Source organism: Centruroides sculpturatus, unplaced genomic scaffold (assembly GCF_000671375.1).
Source record: "Centruroides sculpturatus isolate CEXI.00-Female unplaced genomic scaffold, Cexi_2.0 scaffold1998, whole genome shotgun sequence".
In the NCBI taxonomy this organism is placed as follows: domain Eukaryota; kingdom Metazoa; phylum Arthropoda; class Arachnida; order Scorpiones; family Buthidae; genus Centruroides; species Centruroides sculpturatus.
In genome coordinates, this window is record NW_019386130.1 from 3,858 (window position 1) to 29,237 (window position 25,380).

General features: G+C 27.3%; 1 protein-coding gene across 2 annotated transcripts in view; it reads right to left on the bottom strand.

Moving 5' to 3' along the window:
• Positions 1–15,809: 15,809 nt before the first annotated feature.
• Positions 15,810–25,380, bottom strand: part of LOC111613739 — a 35,534-nt gene continuing 25,963 nt past the window's right edge. The window contains exons 3-5 of one of the 2 annotated variants that reach the window (XM_023355082.1): positions 21,709–21,794; positions 20,910–20,987; positions 15,810–16,728 (exon numbers count right to left, since the gene is read on the bottom strand). In XM_023355082.1, the coding sequence (XP_023210850.1) occupies positions 16,043–16,728; positions 20,910–20,987; positions 21,709–21,794 (850 nt within the window). In that variant the 3' untranslated portion in view covers positions 15,810–16,042. Of the gene's footprint in view, positions 16,729–20,909; positions 20,988–21,630; positions 21,795–25,380 lie in introns of both variants that reach the window. The other variant, XM_023355081.1, reaches the window with a different exon arrangement.

Here is a 25,380-nt window from a genome sequence, read left to right on the forward strand (position 1 = left end):
TTTTTGTACAAAAAATGTTGCAAAAAAATAGAAATAAGTATGAAAAAGCGTGACAAGTTAGGCAATCATCATACAGTATTACAAGTGTTAGCATAACTATCAATAAAAAGAAGTATATATGATTATTTCCAACATCTTAAGGAATTTCATTATATTCCTGAAGGATATGCATTGTGTAATTTCCTACCTATAATTCACAGATCATGCACTTAAAACTTAATTTACAAGATGCAGATTATCAGCTGCTATGAATTTTTCCCAGATAAAAAGGAAAATAAATTCTTTTTAATTGCATCAAGAATTTTCTTGACATGGTAATATCTGATGTCTTGTTTGTATGTTGAGAAGATGCAAAAGATAAAAAATACCAAAGAACCCATTCATCATAATATTATTTTATATTTATATGAATAGAAATCTGTTCATCATCTCTCCAATAAATATTTTTAAACTAATCTTTGTTTAAAATAGCTTCAAGAATCAATAATAGTTAATAGTGTCAGTGTCTGGCAAGACTAATCTTGTCTTCATTGTTGATACAGTATGTTTTTTCCCACAATATTTTATTAATATGAAGATTTCATGAAAAAACCAACCATGTTTATGTATATAACTACTATACAAAGAAAAGTTGACTCTGTAAAATAGATTATATCTATATATATATAAAATTGCTTGTCCTGACTGACTCATTCACTCACTGATTCATCATTGCCCAGAGCAAACCACTGAACCTAAAGAGATGAAATTTGGTACACAGTTAGGGTACGACATGGAAACGCGCACTAAGAAGGGATTATTCGAAAATTCCTCTGCAGGGAGGAGAGGGAGAGCATTAAGGCTTAACCGGAAAAACGGCTTCTACTGTACTATTTTAGATGCGATTTTTTGTTTTATCTGCGTTTTAGTAGGGTACGCCAAGGGAATGCACATTTGGAAGGGATTTTTCGAAATTCCCCAGCGGGGGGAGAGGGAGAGCATTAATTAAGGCTTAACCAGAAGAACGGCTTCTACTGTACTATTTTACATGCGATTTTTTGTTACGTTTAGCCTTCATTAAGTACTTAAGTGTATTAAATTAATAACATTTCAGACATTGTTATAAATATTTTTATATATTTCGATTTTTTAACCAAATGTTCGAACCTTTTTAAATTTGAATTTGTTATTGCGTATCGGTTCGATTATAGAACAATTATAAGCATTCCAGAAAATTGATCAAATTGAAAATAGTTTGTTTGATTCTCAGCAATTCTCATCATTCTCGGCAGTAGGTGTTATATAACAATTACTATGGTTGTTGAAATACTGAATATAAATGGGGTTTGCTTGCAAAACGTCCGCGGGCGAAGTTGCGGGTAACAGCTAGTTCCTCTATAAAAAAGCTAGCAATTTCAGTTAACTGGGCTTCATAAGAATATAGAAATACTACTTATGATAGCTAGATGGCTATGGAAGCTAAGGTACATACTATACCTGCTTCTACAGGAGAGGGAACTTGGATTTTAAACATCTAAAGAATTTTTTTTCATAATTGTTTGACCTGGTTTTATTGTTCCTTGTTGTTCTTCACTTTTTAAACTCAGTGTTTTTTTAAATTGTTTTTATGAAGGTTGTATGCAACAATACAAGAATTTTAAAAAAATTGCAATAGTATTAGTACAGACAGAGCATAATATTTGCAATGTGTCCATATAAAAAGACAGTTTTCAAACCTGATATTCTTACTTAGCTTGTATATGTTTTATCACAAATTTTTAAAAGATACTATAAATACTAGCATATAAACAATTTTATATATACATAGTGGTCTTTCTAAAAAAATTACTGCCAGTACACACATGTTTATTGAACATATAAGTATAGAACTGTTTTTACTGAGTGACTATTGATACTATATCAATGCTTTTTTTGTGCTGTGTAGCTATTTTTTTAGCTGGAATGCATCAGTATGCCAGTATGACATGCTGATGCATTCCAGCTAAATAAAAATAGCTCTCTGTGTGTATATATATATATATTATAAACATCATCAATAGAATATTTATGTAACAATACATATATTGGCTTGTTATATATTGTATTTGCATCAAGTTATTACTTAACTCATTAAATTAAAATTGTTGGCAAGAATTTTCATGTAAAATCAGAAATTTAGAAAACACCATTAGTAGTTTCAACTACTGATGGACTAAACTGTAAACACTGGAGGTTGGTGACAGTTTGTGCCTCACTGAAGGTTGGCCACATGGAGTATTCTGAGTTTTTGTCATGTGTAACACACAGAAAATGGCCAGTATTTAAAATTTCTGGGAGTCACATTCCCTTTGCCAGATTGCATACATATTTATTGCATTGCTTTAAACCAGGGATAAGCAACCTGCAGCCCGTAGTAATATTTTTAGCGGCCCGTGTCACATAAAATATGAATAAATATATCAATTTCCAGCTTAAAGAAGTATGCAGCAAAAATTCAAACATTATTTTCTACAACTTATGTATGTGAATAGTTTTTCCACAATGAATTTAGTAAAAATTAAAACAAGAAACCAGCAAACAGACACATCAAAACTAATTTAAAACTAGCAGTGACTAATATTTAACCAAATATTTCCAATATATTACGTTTACATCAATTCCAGAAGCTAAATTAAGTATACCTATGCTATATATAAATAAATAATTGTGATTTACCAATTCCCCCCTCTTTTCTCTTGTATGAGGCCCGCGTCAGTGTAAAAGTTTTGAAATGAGGCCCTTACATAGATAAAGGTTGCCCTCCCTGCTTTAAACCCTCAATTCAGTCTTATCTAAGTTTGAGTGTCTCACATAACTACTGGGCATGTAAAAAATGATTTTTAAAATGTAACACTATCCTTGCTAGTAATACAATAGTGGAATATGTTTTCTTCTTGTCAGAACAAATTTTAACACCTAGATGATGCAGATGGTCAGATAAAAGAAGTTGAAAAACTTCGTATTCTGAGACATCAGTTAAAAAAAATTTTAAATAATAAAGATGAAATGAAAATAAAATGCTGGAATCAACAATTTGTGACCTGTAAATGCAATTTTCATTTTATTATACAGTATATATATATTTTATTTATTGTTTATGTTTTAATTTATTCCCACAGCGGTTCCCAAAGTGAGGAAGCCACGGCACCCTTGGGTACCACAGCTTCCTCACACGGGTGCCACGAAATGTTATAAAATTTTTATAATGTTAAAATTTAATGTACTTGTTAGAATTTGACATAGGGCGCCTTGAAAAAATCTGCATTTAGCAAAGGTGCCGAGAATCAAAAAATTTGGGAACCACTGACTTAGGGCATAAATTCAACTCAAACTGGGTATATGTAAGTACAGTACCTTGCCAAATTATTAGAGACCATGCAAAAAAATTGATGATTTGTTAGTTTTTGATGTAATAATTAAATAAAAATGCAGTTGTTCATAGGCTTATTTAAAATATTAATGTTTAATTATGTCTTATGAGAAAAAGTAAGTTTTTGCACATAAAAATGTGAATATAATAGAATTTAAAAAATGAAAATTAGTATTTTGAATGACCATCTTTAACAGCAAGTAGTACCTCTATATCACAAGGAATACTCTTAATACATTTTTTTTTTATTTTTGTACTCATAAATGGAGCTATGTTGACATACCTTAATAAGAACCTCTATCACTTCCCTTTTTGTAGTAGAAAGTTAATTTTTTTACATTTACAGGTTGCCATATAAAAGAATTGTTAAAAATGTTTTGGATATAATAGAGAATAGGAATAACATGAAATAAATACTCGTTTCTTAAACATTATTAAGAAAAAAAGAGAAGAAAAATAGTAAAAAAGTATGATTTTAATCAATGAGTCTAATAAATTGGCAAAGTACTGTAAGCACAAAAAAAAATTCCAAAAGAAATGTCACCCTCTTTTAGCATGAACCATTTTGTTTTAACAGTTGCATTTGAAAAAAGGTCTTTTAGCCTGCCAACAACTATTTAACATAGATGGAAACATTTGCTTTTATATTTCTTTTTGTAGTTCCTGCTGGTTATTGGTTTTATAGTGATTATTATACAGGGCATTTAAATTGTGTTATTTTTACTTTATGTATACAAGTTTATTAGGTTATTGTTAAATTCTGGAAATGGATTAATTTACTTTATTGTTTCTAATAGGAAAAATTGATTCAGACTTTGAACAATTCAGAATTTGAATGGCCTCCTAAAACGAACTAAAGATGAAGTAGGAAGCACCACTGTAATAAAGAAGTAGCCAATTATTACTGATGACAATTTAGGGAGCACTAGCTAGGAAAGAAAAAAAAAAAGTATATTCTTTTTTTTTTTACATATCTAAGGCCAATAATACAATTAGCATTAGAAGTAAAATGTTTAGAGCAGGAGCTGACATAAAAATGATTCATACCACTATCAAATCACTATTTGGTTGATCAAAGTTTAAAATTTAGACAAAATAAAATGTTACTACTTATGTTTTGTTCTGAACAATGTTTATTATAAAGAGACTCTGTCTCACATTTTTTATATTTTAGACATAAATAAAATTTTTTAGAGAAGATTAAGGATGAGAGAAAGTGATTTACACTATCTTCTATACTGATGATAATATATTGTTGATCCCATCTCTAATTATAAAGATCTCCAGAGGAAAATCAATAAAATCAGCAAGTACTGTGTTAAGGAAAATTTTGTCATTAATCTCCAATCATTTTTTTTTTATAAATAGTAGAAGGATGGCCAACAGAATAGTCTGTTTTATATAAAAAGGTATATACTTTGGGTTAAGTCAAAATTTAAATATCGGAATTATTTACATCATTCTTGGATTTCCACGATCATTTTAAATCAGACTAAAGGAAAGACATAGGTACTTATAAGAAAATTTCTTTTAATTTTTTTACACAAATGAATTGATGTTGAACAATTCAATTTTATCCAACCCTAGACATCAATTTTTTTTTATTAACACTAATATGCTACAGAATATACTGTTCAAAAATTATTTAAATTGAATTATGACATTCCTAGTCTAACTTACAAGTAATATTTAATAATGATAATTAAATCCAGTTTAACTTAGTACATGGTTAAATCCAACATACATAACTATACCAGAAATATCCAGCACAAAATATACTTACTAAAAATAACAAAAACAAATGTTTGATGATTTTTAAATCATCATCTTCAGGTTAAAAACAATCTAACATCAATAAGAAAATTTGAATGTTACTTCAAAAATGCATGGAACAATATTTCATTGGTTGAAAAAAAATGCTGACTTCAATAATGACGATTATTTTTTAATAATTGTCATTATAAAATAACCATTTAATATTCAGTCATTTAATAATTACTTAATAATGAGATATGTAGCATGTTTGATTAGAATTGAGTATGTTAAGCTTAGTACCATGTTTTGTTAAAAAAAATATTTTTTCAAAATGCAAAGAATTAATTTTGAAGGAGGGTTTATTTTCAATAATGGACATGAAACAATGAAAACCAACTTTTTAAAAAACTGATTAAGATGGAATTAATGTTTAACAAATTTGGATTATCTGGATTAGTTTTTTTTTGAATGTTGAAGATGAATGACAAGCTATTAATGAGTAATGTTTAATAATGTGAGATACAAGATATCTAGCTTGTCTAATTATAGTAAACAGAAAATGTTTAAATTATATGCAGCTTACCTCTTTAAGAGTGAACTATTTATTGGCATCACTTTTATTTAAATTAAAATAGTTTATGCAGTTGAACAATAAACATTTACATTGGATTTATATTGATTCAGTTGGAAAATATAACTTATGAGAATTGTAATGTGGTATGGGATATTTAACACATATATTGTGTTTGCAATATATATATATATATATATATCTCAAGAGATCAGATAAATATTCTGGAATATTTGAGAAGTTTTAGAAATTTTGATCAGTCAAAGATTTATTAGAACTCAATGGATGCTGACCAGATTGTTTATATAATTATTTTGTAGAAGTTAATGAAGTTAACAGTATGTAATTAACTATTAGCTATGATTAACTCTAGGCTACTTATTTAATAGTTCAATATGATAGTCAAACAAAGCAAAAAAAAAAAAAAAACAAGCAATATTTTCATTTTGTATTAAAGACCTTTTGTAAAGTCAGCTTCATTCTAATCTCTCTTGTACTTGGTCTAAATAGGAAAAATAAATAAAATTTTATTTGATTTGTTGACCTCAGAGTAGATTTACCTTAGTAGTAAATTTACCTTAGATCAATATTTTTAATTGATCTAAGGTAAATTTTGATTATTCTGTTTTTAAAGATCTACATTTTTAGAGAAATTATTAATTTTAGAATATAAATAATGATAATAAAAACAGTATATATCAGTTCTATAAGGCAAATGAATAAATAAACAACTGGACAATATCTGAATATTGTCAAATTGTTATTAATTTAAAGTTATCTTAATGTAAAATGCTTTGTGTGCATATACTATATGCATCTGCATAAGCAAAGATTTAGTTGTGTCAACATTTTGTATTCAGTTTACTATTATACAAGATCAAATGCATACAGTAGTTGAAAACCCTGTCTTTCAGGCTGAGAATCCACCTTTGGAAGCAGCTGTCAGCCAGAGAAGAAATTTTTTAGCTGTTTTGAGATAACACCTTTAATGCATTGTCTTCACAAATAAATTTATGACCAATACTAAAACTCTCAAGTTTGCTTGTATCATATTTCTTTCTTTAGAAATTGTCTATTCTCCAACATTAACATTTTCTTTAGAGTTCAACATTGCCAGACATGATAACTCTCACATGCATATGAGAATCTCAATAAAAGCTTTCAGTTCCTGATTAAATTATGAATAATTTTTTCCTAAAAATTTCCTGGTACAAAATTTTGTATCAAAACGCAAGAGATATATAAGATCATCTGTTCTTTTGTATGAAAAAGCCAATTTGAAAGTTCTTGTAAATTAAGTCGCATGCCAAAATTACCTTCCTCCAGGCTGTAAAAATTACAGTACTAATTTTTGTAACTTATCAAGTCAGCCTCATCTATAATCTAAGGTAAGCAAGTATGCAGATTATTTTGTTTTCAAGAATATTTATGTTAGAACTTCCTTTCAATTTACAATTTAATAATCTATTAAGGTAATTAACACAGATTATTAAGGGAACTCTAATTAATAAAAACACCTAGCATCCACTGTGACATTCCATTGTGAATTTCAATCCAAGCTGTTTATATGGAGCAAAATATAGGCAAATCTGACCAAGATGAAAAAAAAAGAAGAAGAAAACTGTGAGAGAAATTTTAATTATTTTATAAAATAATTTGTTGTCATTCATCCAGAGGGGGCGAGAACTGGAAATTTTCCCCCTCGGGCCCGTAGATAAACTTAAGTGTCCTTAATGGTAACCCCCTATAAGTTAATGTTACTTTTACTAATTAGCAATTTTTTTTTTTTTTTGAACAAATGAAATTAACGATAATGAAAAAGGGAGCCGCTCTAATCCGGATCCCTATATTAGCTCTGGATGGTCCCGCATAGGCGAATATTCAATTTCACTTGACAATGCGTTACCCATTATGTCAATCGCTTAAAAAAAAAATAGATATTTTACTTCTTTTTAACTTCTATACGAGTTTTAAGGATAAAACAAATACATATTTCGGTAAAAATTTCCCCGTTTCGAACTGGTTTTCACGATATATACGAAAGCATTTCAAAAATAGATATTTTTTTTTTTGTTGTTGTTTTTACATTTAAAATTACAATTTAAACAACACCCGCAATGAAATAAATTCGAAGTTTGGAAAGCGCTCTTTATAATTTCGAATGAAAATAATTTAAAATATCGATTATCATTGTCATAAGTGAAGGGGCACGCACTCACGCAATCCCTTTCAGCATTTAACCATAATTTCCACCGCTGTCATTCACGATATACGAATAGAATCGATAATTACTAACCATAAGAACTAACGAATTTAAATCGAATAACTTTCAAGCGTGTTTTAGCGTGTTAAAATTTTAAATCACTACAAAAAAAAACTATGTAATGACATTAATAACGTGACATTATACAAGAAAATAATTATTCTCGTAAACGTTATAAACTTACCCTTTCTGCCATAACTTAACGACCGAAGAGTTCATTTTCAACTTTTATCGCATCAATTAAAATCACATGATCGGCGAACGGAACATGGCGCCCTACAAGACGATTGCGTCATTTCCTGTTAACGAGAGAAGCCATGGAAATGTTATCGGGTGCATACGTATCGAATTTCGGTTGAAAATTTCGTTATCGATAATCTATCGAACTTACCAAATATAAAATTCGATTTCTTATAAGGAAAAGGTCGTTCGTTTGTCGACTTTCACGGCAAACCACTGGTCGAGGTCGGATCTAATGCGTTTCCGGAATATTAAGTAAACACGTGGGAAATTATTATCGTCGTTTACAATTGATCGACACAATAAAGACAATAAACTGTTAAAAACTTTGTTTTAATTACGATTAAAAAATCCTTACAGTGTGTACTTTTTCTTTACGAAATTGATATAAATTTGTCAATCCTTTTAGATCGTTACGTAGAAATAATGGGCCTCATTCCAAGGACGCGAAGAGGGGAGAAGTATACTTTAAATGAATACAAAAGAGACGGGTTATACGCAATCGCATCAAAAATTAAAATAAATCGGAAAGTAATAGTCGATGATGTTTATTATTTAAACGATTTACGTGACAGGTATGGTAAGTACACTTGGTGGGATTCTTTCCTCATCCTTGCGGAGTTCCTTGCTCTCTCTGTAAGGGTATATGCAGTATAAAAAAAGAATATCTTTTTTATCTTGAAAATCGAAAAAAACCAGATTAAGAGCATCTCCGGAAGTCCATTGTTTGCCGATTTGTAGAATGCTTACGATGTTCTGTCCAAATACGCAGTCTTATTTGCAATTTCATGTGTAACATCGTTTTAAAATGAGAGAAAAATTTATATTAATTTATTCTAAATTAAAATGTTTTGCTATTTATACATCATATAATGTTACTAATAATCTTTGTATTAGGTACACTGATTAGGAATGACAAATTGCTTAACGCCAACCATTCAAAATGTAACTTACATTCAATATACAGTATGAGAGATTTATGAGAATTTAATACGTATAAAGTTTTAGGTATTTTAAATACCTCTTCGGTTGGTTTTTTTTGGTACGAAAAATAGGCCAATAAACCTTGTGATTGTCCTCTTAAATATTTACGATAGATATTGCGAAATTGGAACGCATTGGGATGGCTGAAAATGTGTCATGGCTTCCTCTGATTGTTATAAATATTCATTAATTTAATAATAGAATGATTTAAAATCAATTAGTGAATTTGTTATTTTATGTGCAGATAATGTAATAATGAAAGTTACTGTGAAGATGATATATGTTATGTGACTGTTTAGGAACCACATAAAAATCCTGTAATTTCCAGTTCTGTGGCAAACTAAATAAAGAAGATAAGAAAATATAAATTTATTATAAATGAATTTTCATTTGATAAGAACATCAGTCCAAAAGAATAGTATATCTAAACGAGCATTTTATCTACTCTCTTAGATAAATAAAGGAAATAATTTGTAGATTAAAATGGATTATCTTTTGTTTGTTTGACATATCAATGACTGAAGTTTAAAATTTTACTTTTCCTGTTTTTAAGATTAATACATGAGAGTCTTTTCAAATATAGATTTTGACTTTTAACATATTTGAAATAATTTTATAAAAATATTTAAGATGTGTATTTAAATAATGTTAATGACGATAAATTGTTTATTAAAGTAATTCTTGTTTTTCAATAGATTTGTGTGGTAACAGTTAATTATCTGAATATGTATGAGGAATTTCTGGTTATCAGCATAACTTCATTAAGGAATGAAACAAAACATATTTTAAAATATAATAAAACTGTTATTGTATTGAAATATATACTTATATTTTGAAATTTTATTCATGTTGAAATTCCAGTAATATTTGAAATTTTAGGGAAAAACAAAAAAATCTGTAGATATAATTTGTGAAATTATTTAAGAGCATTTTCTTTAATAATTTAAAGAAAATGCTTAATGATGCTAAAATATTTTAATAGTAAAATAATTTAGGACCCATACACAAAATTTTACAATAATAAAAATAAATTAAATTAAATTGAAAGAAATGATATGATATTTCTTTCAATTTCAAAATTTATTTTTATTATGTAGAACAATCAATCTTATTTAAGAAAATTAATGGAGGCAACATCTCAATCATTAAATATAAATTTGATACTTCAAATGTGTTAAAAACCTGATTTGAAGTACTGAATTTTTTTGTTCCTGAAGAGCTTCTTCAGGAACAAAAAATTCTTGCAAGAAAAAAAAAAAAGCTTGCAGGGCTTCAAGCAAAATACTTGAATTAAGTCTGTTTTTTTCACTTGTTTTGTCTGAATTTTTAAAACCTGATTTAAAATATCAAATTTATATTTAACCAATCTTATGTTAAAGCTAATTTTTTCTTTAGCTTACTTAATATTTCCCAACTGACTGCATTCAAAAAAATTTATTTTTAGAGCATATATAATAAGTGACAAGAGTTATTAACCATTCATTACCTTTTGATTAGTAATAGCACTTGATTATATAATATGGTATCTTAATAGTGAATTTATATACAGTTTGGACTTTTATAATAATTTTTAGTTCTTGCTTTAGGCTGATCTCTTGAAGTTGCAAGATATAAACAAAAGTGAACTCTAATAAGATGAAAGACTATGAAGAAATCCATTAGCTTTTTTTCCAATAAACTTACATAAAGTAAATGGTTTTGATTAGCATCATTTTTTTAGTTATTCAGCTCTCTAATTATATTATGTAATAGGTAATTCATCCTATGCTGTATTTCATAACAAACTCTTCTCTATCTGTACTTAAATCAAATAACAAATTCTAATTTCTAGAAAAATTAAAGACTTATGTCATTTAAATATTCTGAGAAAATATTTCTAAACTCATATGATCTGGCCATTAACTATTATAATTTAATTTTCATACCAATTATTATGTTGTGCCTATAGTAAAAAAATTCAACTATGTCTTACATTAACTAGTATTTTGTATATTTGTCTATATATTTCTATTATTCCAAAAAAGTTATTTTCAATCAGTTTTGTACTCATCATAGATCTTGTATGAAGTCACAATTTGAACAGTATAACAACCCTGTTACTTTAAATGTCAAATATACCAAATTTTCTTAGTTAATTGACAGTTATAGAATTTGAATTACAAATAAATGTGTTGTTATCTATTGATATTATTTTGTTAAAAATAATATTTTAACTTAATGATTTTATTTAATTTACACTAATGACTTGAAGAGCAAATAAATTTGGAATGGTACTTTCAGCTAATACAGAAAAAAGAAAAGTATTGTTCTTACTTTCCATTTCTTTCAAAAATTTTATAATCATAAAAACAATTATATTTTTAATTTCAAGAAAAACAAAGACACACAAACATTTTAAAAATGCTGTTTTTTTTTTTTTTTTAATAATTTTGTATAATTTAATGAAAGACAATAAAACATTCGTATGATAACATAAGATATCAATACTGATTATAAAATGACAATCCTTATCAATTAAAAAATCAATTTTACAAAATTTCAGATCTATAAATAGAATTGATGTCCCGAATTAATAAAAAAATAACTCGGTACAATCATATAAAAAATTTTCATTCCTGCATAAACATTATAAAGTTTTATTAAACTGAGCATATGAAAAAATGGATAAATTCTCATTGTTTCAAAAATTTACATGGTCATATATTCATACTATAAATATATACATAGATATGTTACTTAATTTTTCTTATTTACTGTACAATTTTTTCTGAACTAGCTTTGACTACTTTGTGCACATTTCTATGACTCATAAATCAGTTTCTAATATCACATATTCCTAACAAAATTATCTAAATTTTCATCACACCAAACATGTAAGACACAAAACAAATATCTCTTTAAGTGCCAAATAATTTGACTAGATATATATATATATATATATAAAGTAAATCAGTTTTTCATAACAGAATATAGAGATTCTAATAACTATTTATTAATAAGAAGAAAAATATGATAGTAGATTTTGACCAGAATAAAACTAAATAAATTGTAATATTTACAATGACTTTACATCAAATTCTGATAAAAAAGAAATTTGTTAGTTGCATATAATTTTGCATTTTTTTAATAACATTCTATTTTATCACAAAAAACCTAATATACTAAGTCCTCATTTTTATGAATGGAATGCATTCCTTGAATTTCACAGAAGGATACCATTAAAGTGAAGATGATATCTCCACTGTAATCATTAATATATAAAATACATTTTTATATTATTGATTTTATATATTTATTAAATTACTGACTTTATATATTAATTTATTTATTAAAATGAGCAAATATTTTTAATGAACAATTTAACATTATTGCCTAACACCAAAAAATTCAATATCTAGTGTTATAATTTTGAATTATAAAGTATAAAAATTTCTAGGCATGCGTTTGACTGAGAAAAATATATTTTTTTAATAATATAATTTACTTAATATTTAATATGAATCATTGGATATATTATTTAGTTTTAAATAAACAAATTTTTATCTTTTATTCTTCTTTCCAAGTTTTAAAAAATATGAGATAAAAAGAAAATGACAAATATTGAGTATTTTTTTTTGGATAAATAAGTAGTAATAAATAATCAATTTGAAATATTAATAAACTGTTGCAACATTAAAAAAAGTCTCATTAATAACTGCTTAGGAAACATTGAATAATTTAGCATAGTAATAAAGTTTTTAGTAAACTTTTAAGGAAATTCTAAACTTCTCTAATTGCATATGCTAAATAATTAATTAATAGTATTTTTTTATTGCTGCAATAAATCCATTAACATTTTAAATGGCATTAAAAAATGGCATAAAATTCATGTTATATTGATTGATATACTTAAAGTCTTTCAGACAGAAAAATTCAATTATTTCCAAAAAATTTATTATTGAAAATTGAACACATATTTCTTATTTTGCATTTTATTAAAATTATAGATATGTTTATTAAAAGGTTGAGTATTAGAAATCCAAAATCAAAATCACTACGTGCTAAAGAGTATTCTGATCTAAGTTTACTATATAAAGGATTTTGCAACATTTAGACTAACATTTTCTCAGATATTTTAGGCTGACTGACATTTAAGACACTTCAGTTCATTGATGATAATGATCTATCAGGAAATAATAAGAATAGAATGTATGTACAGTATATGTTAAAAATCTATATCAAAGTCACAATAAAAATATCCAAAACTTAAATGTTTGAGATTTAACTTATGTTTAAGATGGCTTGAAACAATAACCATAATCCAAAAAACAGATCTATTAATATGAAAATTAAACCTTCTTAAATTACATAGATAGATATTTAGTTGTAAAATATTATTAACAACAAGGATCTCTTCTATGTTTAATAGATAATGTATTCAGCTTAGGTACAATACCCAAGCTGAATACTTTATCTATGGAAGCAAAACCATTCAAAATATTGAGATAGTAAATTATAAAAAGCTTCATATCTACTTTTCATAGGGCTTGGAATATTAAAATTTTAGGTCTAGCCGGTCTTTTCACAATTAATAATCCTTGAGAATTTCTTGAGTTAATATTTCAAAATTAATTTGAGGAAATCTGATACAAGAACTTTGAAATCAGCATAACTTTTAATTATGTTGACTTAAAAAGATGATAATAAATGTTAATTATCTTAACCATTATTAACTATGGGAATCACATTGTATTTCACATGTTAAGCTTACAAATAATATAATTTTAAATACTGATTTTATCAAATATGAAAAAGTTTATTTTCTGTAGCATTTCAAAAAAATATATTAAAAAATATTAAAATTATTTTATAACAAGTAAAACGGCAAAGCTATCTGAGACGAGACTATGTCTCAGAGAGTGCGAGCAATGCATGCGCAAATCTCGCACTCACACCTGTTTGTAAAACAGTCTCGCCATTTTGTATTTTATTTTGACCCAGTTCTCAGTCCCCTGACTACCTACAAGTCTGATTTTTTTTATGTGTGCATGATTTAGGCACCAAATACTCTGCGCCAAATTGCAACACCTGACATGTACTCCTTCATATCTCTAAAATGTCCAGCTGTTGACAGCAGCACGATTTTAGAGAAGAGATATAGTCTCATCAAAAATTGATAGTGCTCACTGATTAATTTTATTCAAAATTATTTTATCAAAACTTTGCTAAAACTTTAATTATAATATGGATTTCAAAGATATGCACCAATTTTGTGTAAATATGATTAAGATTTATTTATTATATCTGAACAGAATATTTTTAAGTTATTATTAATTAATATAAATTTTGATATGTTTAGTGATTCAGATGGTGATATTTTTCTGGTAGTGTATTCATTTGATTTGAGGTTAGAATTTTTAGAAATATGGACAAAATAATTCAAAATAATTCAAGATATAATAGACTGCAAAAGAAATGAAGTCAATTAGAATTTCATTTATATGGTTTAACTAGTAATTATATGAAACTAGAATTCTCATAGTAATGACATGTATACTTATTATAAGATTACCATCTTCTATTACCATATTTACTCGCTTATAAGATGATCTCAAATATAGGACGAGGTGTGATTTTAAAGATCAAAATAAAGAAAATTAGATTTATTAATAGAATTTAATTTTATTTCATTTAATCACAAATAAAATGCCAAATGCACATAAATGTACACATTGTCCTGCAAAAATTACTGGCATTTTAAACTTCAAGGAAAAATTTTGTAAAATTGACAACAAAATTTGTTCATGTACAGCTGGACAACCAGAAACCTTTTTTGCCAATTTTTAACAGTTGAATCCACTCGCCATCAATTACACTTATGAGTTTCTCTGAATTCTGATTTCCAAATAATCAACTCTTTTCACCCAGGAAGGGATTAAAACTTATATTGGCTCCCACGTGATTTTGGAATTTCAAATTGGAATTCAATTCAAAAGCTTTGCTTTTCTTATTGCTATTCATCTCACTCCTGACAATATACAAGAATGATTCAAACGACCCAGATAAAATACTTGTTTTTAAATACAACAGGGTAAATATCCGGTAAAAAATGCAAACACACGGTTCAAAAACTTATTGCAAAAATGCAAAGAATCCTTCACTCACACGTATAGGACAACCTAGGTTTTTGAAGCAATCAAAAATGAATAAAAACCTCATCTTATATGCAAGTAAATACGGTATATATATTTTTTAATTTTATACATTAGTCAATCTGATATATAAGGTTAAATGAATAATTTTATTTGCACTTGTATATCATTATTTATGATAATGGGACTAGACTGACACAATTTATTTATGTATATATAATTCAAATTTTATGTAATGAGCTCTCAAACTAACAATAATATGTATATAGTGCTGTAAAGTATCCATGAAATTGCTGAATGCTTTCACTGATCAATTAATTATAAAGTATATAGTTTATTAAAAATTCATGACTTATGAAATTAATATCTATACTAACAGTTTAATGTTTAAAATTAATTTTCATACTGTCAACAACTTATATGTTTTTATTCAAAAATTATTCTGTTAATCTATTAGTTATATATATATATATATTACATTATTACTATCAAAAAAGAATTTTTGTATTCTTTTTTATAATTAAAAAAAAAGAATACAAAAATAGATCATTTTCCAATCAATTATTCCTAAGTAGACAATAATATTAAAAATGAGCTTTACTTTTAAATGAAAAATTGAAAGAATTGTGGCACATAATGTGTGATTATGCATAAAATCACCTGAGAACATCTGGCCCCATAAATATTTCCATTTTGGGAACCAGTTTAAATCATCTCAGTGCTAAAGAATCTTTGGGTACAATTTCGGCACTAGCAGATAACTTACCTGCTGTAAAGAGTGAATCTGATTTTGAATGAAGATATGGGCGGATATATCTTCCAGATGACCTCTTTGAATTTTGTTTTTCTTCTGCAATGGGTACAACATCTGGTGGTTTGTGATAGAATTCTATTTTGTCAACAGTCAAGGAAGGTTGTCCATAAATGCTGCTAGGTCTTGTTTCAGTTTTTTGAGAGGATATGTCATGAAGAGAAGGATGAGATGTGGGCTTTGTAATGAATGATTGAGATCTCTGGTAATCTTGCTTGCAATGTGGCATGCTCAAATGTGTTGTGCTGCTAGATGATGATGTAATAGGTGAATCTGGATGAACAAAACAAAATTCTGAAGTTGCAGTGGTCATGGCTGATTTTGAATTTCTTGATTCAAAAAGTGGAGTAATTTCTGGTGATGATAAGACATGCTGTGCATACAATGATCGTTGAGTAAGTGCTGGTGATACTTGTAATGAGTGAGGAGAAGGTTTTTGAAGATGACTATTTCCAGAATACTTTCCAAGAGAAACCAAGGAACTGTAAGATCCTGAGCTGCACTGAGGTGCCAAACGTGGACCAAATGCTGGTCTTGATGGTTCATAAACATCTGTTTCCCCAGTTAAATCTATGTCAGTTAAAACTGTAATATAAATTTAAAATTTAATTATTATTACTATTATTATTATAACATAATATATAAATTATATCTATTTCTATAACAAAGATCATTGCTCAAAGGAGGAGACCAAACATTTCCAAAAATAACAAGCCAAATATAAAACAAATAATACAGAATACAGTCGATTCCACTTAATAGCACGGCATCAGGACTGGAGCTTTACGGGGCTACAAAACAGTGGGGCTTATAGTTATAGGATTTGATTCCATTTTTGAATGTTTTGTCCTAATATGCGGCATGTCCTACTAACCAACCAGACTAATAACCGGAATCGACTGTATTCATTTTAATAAACAATGACAACAATAACTTTTTATTTAGAAAAATTCCTAATGAAAATAATAATTACTAATGGGAATGAATTTGCATCATATTACGAAACATGAGTGTGGATAAAATGCAGTTAGAATTAATGGTAGTGATGTTGGTGTCTGAAAAAATGAAATAAAGCAAAAAATTAGAGGTTGACTGGAAAATGAAAAATTTCCTCTGGTAGATGAAGAAATTGTTTAATTATCTTAGAGTTTCAAATGAAAAGAAAATTCTTTGTAATCCTTCTATTTTGTTTCAACTTGCTCAAAACCAACTGTATTAGCTAATCCACATAGGTGCAAATAATTTAAGTTTCTTCTTCATGTTGTTTGCTAGAGAATGAGGATTAGCTGTTTTGTATTTGGAAAATGTGTAGTTCTGAAAAGTAAGTTTTTAGTTTTTATAATTAGGTATGATTTCTTAATAATAGTTAATAATTCCTAATATACAGTAGCATGAATAATTTAATGCATTATAAATTGATCTGATGTCCATGAAAATATTTATCTATCCAAATCTAATCTCTAACCATTTTTTCTTCATTTTGCTGCAATTGTACTTTGGAAATTTTGCAGGTGTAAAAATTTATACTGAAGACCATTGGCTCCATAACAACTAAGGAGAGTGATCACTTGATTTGAAGAAACTGGACATCTGGGAGTTCAACATTATTAAACCTATTACATCATAAGTCATTGAAAATGTTGCCACTACTGTTGTTGAATAGTCAATGAATAATATTGCAGATTCCAGTAGTGTACTGTACATGCAGTATCATAGCAGTTGAACATATCATATGACACAATGTAGAAAATACTGAGAAAGTTGGTACATTGTTTTCTGTACAAGATTGGCCACAACCAGCAGTTGCTGCTAACAGGAAAATGTAACCAACCTTTGTATTGAATTTTCCTTGCCAGAATTGTCATGAAAGATCTTGTGGACAACAAGACATACTGTATTTTCATCTAGGTGGAACAATGAACATCCATAAGCCACTGAAAATTCTCATTTTCCAGAAGATTCCACTGCACTCATCTAAAGTTACAGTCTGGTATGGACTCATTTATCCTTTGACCATTCTTCTTTGAAGAAGCTGGTGACAAAGGTATATGACAGGCTCTGTGACAGCTCAGAGATACCAAGAAATGCTCAGCACTTGTATCCCACTAACTGCAACAATGACAATGTTTTGAGTCAGCCACTTTCATGCAAGATGGAGCACCTCCACCTATCAGATGCTGTCACAACAACAAATTTCACCAATAATAGTGTGATTATTCATGTGTTTCCTATTACCTGACCGTTTTGTTCTCCAGATGTTAATTCATGTAATTTTTGATTGTGAAGAAATTTAAAAAGTATGATTCATCAAGGACTGTTGCAAATTTGGCAGCCTTGAAAGATAATATCACATCACATGTGAGAAGCATTACAGAGAATCACTTAAAAATTACCATTGTTGATCACTTTTAGGTTTTACACCTTCAGAATGAAGATCACATTGAGTAATATGTCCCCTGCAATACTAATGTCTCTATATAACATGAGTGTCTTGTACAAATAAAATGATTGTTGCTTGTGCCAAAAGTATCCTAGTTATAAGTTTTGGTACTAATTTTATTTTCTATAGAAATACCTTCTGCATGTCCTGATACCAAGTTTGGTTTCATTTGGACTGCTAAATCTCTCTCTAGATAACATTTAATAGGTTATTTTAATTACAATTACCTTTTAGCATAGATGTACATAGATATGTATGTGTGTATGTGTGTGTGATAACCTGTTGACACACATATACAATGGTTTTCCTACAGAGAGAAGAGAATTACCAGAAATTTATCAGCTATCAATGTAAAGTTTAAATAGGAGTATTTAATAGAATCAATTAAACCATGGATTGATAAACAAAAAATAAACAGGAGAGAACTAGAAGTGAGAAAAATCATGATGGCAGACAATCTACAGTGTTAAAAGATTTTTCATATTTTTTAATGACATGCTTTGTAATTCTCACCCACTTTGAAACTGACTTTTAAACACAGATCCATGAATTATTTGCACAAATTTACAGAACTTGTTCTTTTGTTTTAGGGACCATTCATTAATTAAATGTATAGTTTTTGAGCCCTTTTTTTTTTTTTAATCTATCTCTTCTCCATGTTGTGCACTGTGACCTATTTTTGGCAAACCTCTACCCCTTAAACTGTACATGTAAGTACTAGATGGCTCATTAGCAAAATAAGTAAATATTGTATGTATGAAATAAAAACTTTTAAAATCAAAATTCTTCTAAGTTTTAATTTTTCTATTATTATTAGAATAACTAGAGAAGAGAATAGAGAGTAAATTTTCATTGTAGATTAGGAATTATTTTTTCACTATAATTAAAAAATTGAATCATATGATAAACATGAATACATTTTCTAATCATGTTTTTAAATTCAACTAATCATTTTATTTATATTAGTTCATCAGTTATTATATTTTTCCATATTCATATATTTAGGCCTATTAATTTTGTTTTTGTTTTGTACATTAGTGAAACATATAGAAATGATAACATTTTTAAAATGAATAACTATACTGTGTTGAGATAGTTATTTAATGCTATTAAAACATACATGGTCTTAAAATCATTATATTTAAGTATATAAACTTAATATAAAACTTTTCGTTGTAATTTTTAATACGAGATTTGATTAATTAAACTAAAACATCAGAATCATGGAAATGTCAATGTAATATTGTTTACGTGGAAAACAAAATTTGGAGAGGATCAGTTTTAATTATAACTATGTATAAAATTACAACTCAATATAGCAATTACAAATACAAAAATAAATCAATTTATGTAATATTCTTTTCATGAAAAATAAAAAAAGTAAATATTTATTTCATAGTTTCATAAATAAATGTAAATTATAAAACAAACATTTTTATTGTTTTAATTTTATATAAAATTATTATTATTAATTGATTTAAAAATCTTTATCAACCTTTAAATTTTAAAAGGCTTTGCAAAATATTAACAAATGTATTCATTTTCAATTTTATATTTTTGAAAAATAATTAACTATAATAATTACTTTTTAAACAGTTAACTGGACTAAAATTTAATTTTAAAATTACTAAGTTACAGAATGGATTATTTTCATTCTGATTACAGCCTTTAACAGATATTTTATATCCCTATTTACCCTTTTTCTATTTGATTTCAAGGTCATCACCAGAACAGTCTATTTAAAACAGACTGTTCTTATACTAACCTTGAGTTTATTCTCATAGTAGGCGAATAGTGAAATTACTTTTTCAACTTAATTTCCATAGTTAGACATAATACTTATTTATATGTATATTGGCTAGCCTTAACATATTTATGAATTATGATTAGTTAAGTTAATTTTTAAAATGTCTTGAAATATTTTTTTTAAAACATTACATTACAGTTTGATAATTTCTATTTTTTTAACTACAAAATAATTTCATTTTATAATTTGGAGTTTTGATTATATAAATATATTTTAAGTAATAACATTTAACAGCCAATGAAAACATAAACATAAAAAATTTTTTACAAAATCTAAGAATATGATTAGAAAATGTATTCATATATAATAATGTGATTTAATGATTTAAATACAGTTTAAAAACTATTTCTAGTAATAATTTCATTCTAATTTAATTATAAGATTAGAAAAACTCATTGATTCTGTATAAATATTTATGCTTTGTTGAAAAATATATAAACAAAAGCAAAAATCATTAAATGCAAATGTACAGTACATAAATTTAAATGATTTACTGAAAATAAAAAAAAGATTAATTACCAGACATTCTGTGAATACGTCTAGCCATATGAGGAGTAGGATGTCTATCTGCTAAAGGTCTAATATCATCATAATCACCATGAAGTTCAACACAAGTATCTCGATGAANCACATCCATCTGTGATTCAAATTCTCTAATCATTAAATAATTTAAAACAGTCTAATTATAAAAATTATTACATTTTGATTAATTTTGACACACAATTTCAATTTGGTACATTTAACTGATATAATAAATAACTTGCTATAATAAAATTGATAAATTATTTCTTAAAAATTAGCTAATATTGGAACTTTATAAAAACCAAATCAAATTATAAGTTTAGTGTATTAAAGAAAAAACTTAGACAAACAGTATTTTGATCTTCATGCCAAATTAGATACAATACTAGATGAGAATAGATGTATACACTGTCAGACAATATTAAAATCAGTCTGACAGTGTATACATCTAGTTGAAAAAAAACCTTGTTATAAGAAATCACTACTTTGTCTAACAACATTTATAATGAACAAAAATACAAAAAGAAACAAATTAACATCAATTGTCATTACTCATTAATCATTACTTTAAATCTTTAAATCATTAAAAAAAAATTATAGAAATGATCAATTAAAATGAGGCCATATTGTAAAAACAATTACTAAAATTATTGAAATTTAAACAATAATGGTACATAAATTTAAATGATTTACTGAAAATAAAAAAAAGATTAATTACCAGACATTCTGTGAATACGTCTAGCCATATGAGGAGTAGGATGTCTATCTGCTAAAGGTCTAATATCATCATAATCACCATGAAGTTCAACACAAGTATCTCGATGAACAAGTGAGGCTTGCATGTGACTATCTGATAAAGTATGCTGCAGAAAAAGTCCATGTCTGTAAGATAAAATAAAAATATTGTTTACTGTTATTTTCAAATAAATAAATTAGAATTGTGGAAATCATATAAATATAATTAGATCTTTGCCACATACATACACACACACAATAAAACTATTATATAAGTAAAATATACTGAAAACAGTTCTATGAAATCAAATGACAATTATTATTTTCAACTGTACATTAGAAAATTAAATTCTTATTAGCAAAGAAATAAATTGATGTTTAATTAAAATTTCAGAAATAAAATCCTGAAAATTCAAATATAAAATAAAAATTTCTTCATTTTGATCAATATCATAAGTAGATTATAGAAACGTATATAACATATTTTTATTACAATATAATTTTACAACTTAACATTACAAATATATGCAAGAAATATGCAGTATAAAAACCATTTTTTGAGAGCCATCACTCACTAATTTTACAATGATTTAATTAAAAAACATAATTAATTCTCATCAACTTAATATATACTTAGAAAAAGCAAAATTAAATTCTATTTAATATAAGGAAATGGAGGTAGCAGGTATATCAGGTCAGTCCACAAGTCTAATGTGATACTTTTTACACTGAAGTGTTAAATTGGATCTCATTCATATAATACTGTTCAGAATTGGGAACATTTCAGTTGTTTATTTTTGTTAAAATGGAAGTAACAGACGAATATAAGAGACATGTTTTATACTTTTTATTNCATCATCGGGTTATAATTCAAAAGAATATAGAACATTAATTCAAATATTAGTTGAGTTTAAAGCTATTGGAACAAAATTCAAGTATTCTGAGATAATTTCTGTTTGTTCATATATAGTTCATCTAAAAATTTCACAAAGTTGAATAAAAAAAATGTTGAGTTCATTTCTTCTTAAAAATAAATGCTACGATGCATAATATTTAGTGAAAATAACATAAAATTCTTCTAAAAAAGAATGATAAAAATTAACAATGAAATGAGTATCCTATTTACTATATATATTTTCAAACATGTAAAAATTATGTATTCATATTCATTTTTATTGATATAAATTTAAACAGGGTTTAAATCAATGACTTAATTAATATTTAATGTTAAAAAATTAGCATGTTGTTAAGTATAGATATGAGTTATTGAAAATTATCAATGATTATACAATAAAAAGAGAAATCAAATAAAATTACTAAATTTATAATCTAACTTGATATTTATTATTAAATTTAATTTTCAATTCTTTACATACATTATATAGTTCATTCCAACTTTCTGATATATTTGAGTACAGTTTTTCATATTATGGAGATCATGCCAAATATGCAAACAAATAACATTTTTGCAGCTTTTAGCAATATCAAGATAACACTAGTTAATTAATTTAATTAATATACTCAATAATATAATGCAATAAAAACTATTAGAATAAGAACAAATTATAGCTCATCCTAAGTTATCTAGTATAGATATGGTGATAAGGAAGTGGTACATTTATTTTGCTGGATGTCACGCATGTGTTCTTTCAATCTGATCCCAACAGCTCGTTTTGTTGAGCCTATGTAAATTAAGTCCTTCCCAAAACTATGGTCCCTAAGTGGCACTTTATATACCCCCGGCATTCTTTCTTCCTTAGATTTGTCTTTTCCATTACGTAGAATACCAAATATGGTTGGGCATCTTCTGAAGGTTAGGGAGATACCCTTCTGCCATGCGATTCTATTATGTATTGATTTCAACAGTGGGTTTATTTCACATCGGTTAAAGGTTTTTTCTGAGGTACATGATATTTAGTTAAATCCAATGTGCAGATGATAATTATTATGAATAAAAAACCACCAATGAGTGAGAAAAAGCAACCAAGCATTTTGCATTTCTTTCACTATACTGTACTTTCTGTAATCTTGAGTTGATCAATGTCTAAATTTCTCCACAAACCATCAAAATTTACTTGCAGGCCATTAGTGGTCCATAGACCACCAGTTGGCAACCACTGGATTAGAGAACAACTTGAAGTGGAACTATTTTTGGATGACATAACAGTAACATACTCCATCTAATACAATAAAGAAATGTACTCCTTTAAAATTGATATAAAGTTCAAACTGAATAATTAAATAAAAATATTTTTTTATCTTATCTCATAAAATATGCCTAGGTTTTGGGATGGCAAGATTGGGCTACAGGTAGCAGATTGTGATATTTGCAGGGCTTTAGGCTACTGTATTTTGGGCAACTTACTACTTTTTGGACCACTTTAAACATAATTTTGGCTACATTTTGAGGAATTCTGCTTTACTTTTTATAAAACTTATCTGGAAAACTGTGAGGTTCTCACAGGACACATGCTGTTTACCTACAGTTTATTCATATTATTATTAATTATTAATTAACAAAAATAATTTTCTATATATGTAGTCATATTCCATTTCCTTAATAACTTACATTAATTACATGGAATTTGGCATACTGTACAGAATATGTAAATTTCGAATCATTTGAAACTCGATAATTCAGTCGTAATTATTTTTTCATCTCTTGAATTTCAAACTAATGAAGATTCTTCCCACTTCTTCAAANTCGTATAACATACTTAATCTGTTCCAGGTGCACGTCTGTTAAGTGAAAAGTCCATTATACGAAATGCATTTTTCCATAGAAATACATGTTAAAACATATAATTCGTTCTGCAGCATAAAATGTACCATAAAAAAATGAAAATAGAGCAGTCACCAATTATGCTGCGTAGTCAGATGTTGAGAGGAGGAGTTGGAGGAACACTTTATTCACTCATTCATACAGATACAGACTTTTTACACATTGCAGCAGGTCTCTTTTTATTGTGTTTTAATCGGAGTCAGTTTCAGGAGAGGCTACCGGAGCTTGCAGGGTCAACTCCTCTTGTTCCATCCTTTGTCTTTTGGCAGCTGGCTTCTTGAAAAACATGGTCAAGGTGGTCTGTTTCTCTCTCTTCTTCAACACCTGTCAGAAATGATGGGCAAGAGTGTCATTATAGAGATCATTGATCCTGTTGGCCTCAACTGTGTTTGGATAATGAGTGTTGGTAAAGTCCTGAACCTCTCCCCATTTGACAACGAAGTTTTGTCAACTTTCACTCCTTCTGATGATTTCTTGTTTTGTTTCAATTGAAATCACCTTTCTGTTTTTTCCATGATTGGCACACAACACTTGAATAAATGTAAATACCCTGCACTGAGGTGATGTGCTGTATGTAATAAACAAGGGAGCAAGCTGAATCCCAATGGGAGCTCTGTACTTCAGATATACTAATAATATATTCTAATAATACTAATACACTATATTATAAAAATAGCAGATTGTCATTGGCAATGGCAAAAGAGTGGAAACATCATTTGCACTTGTTCGCAGCCAGTCTGTTGCTCAAGTCACGTAACGGCCAAACAGAAAGTCTGTTGTTTGCAGCGTCCGTTATTCAAGGCGTACGTTATACGAGGCACCACTGTAAATTTATTGTAAGAATTTTAATTTACGACATGGAAAAGTATTGCTTGATATTTATGAGTTAATTTATATAAATATTATCAATTAAAAAAAGATTGTTCCATTTATTCTTCTTATTTGTTAATT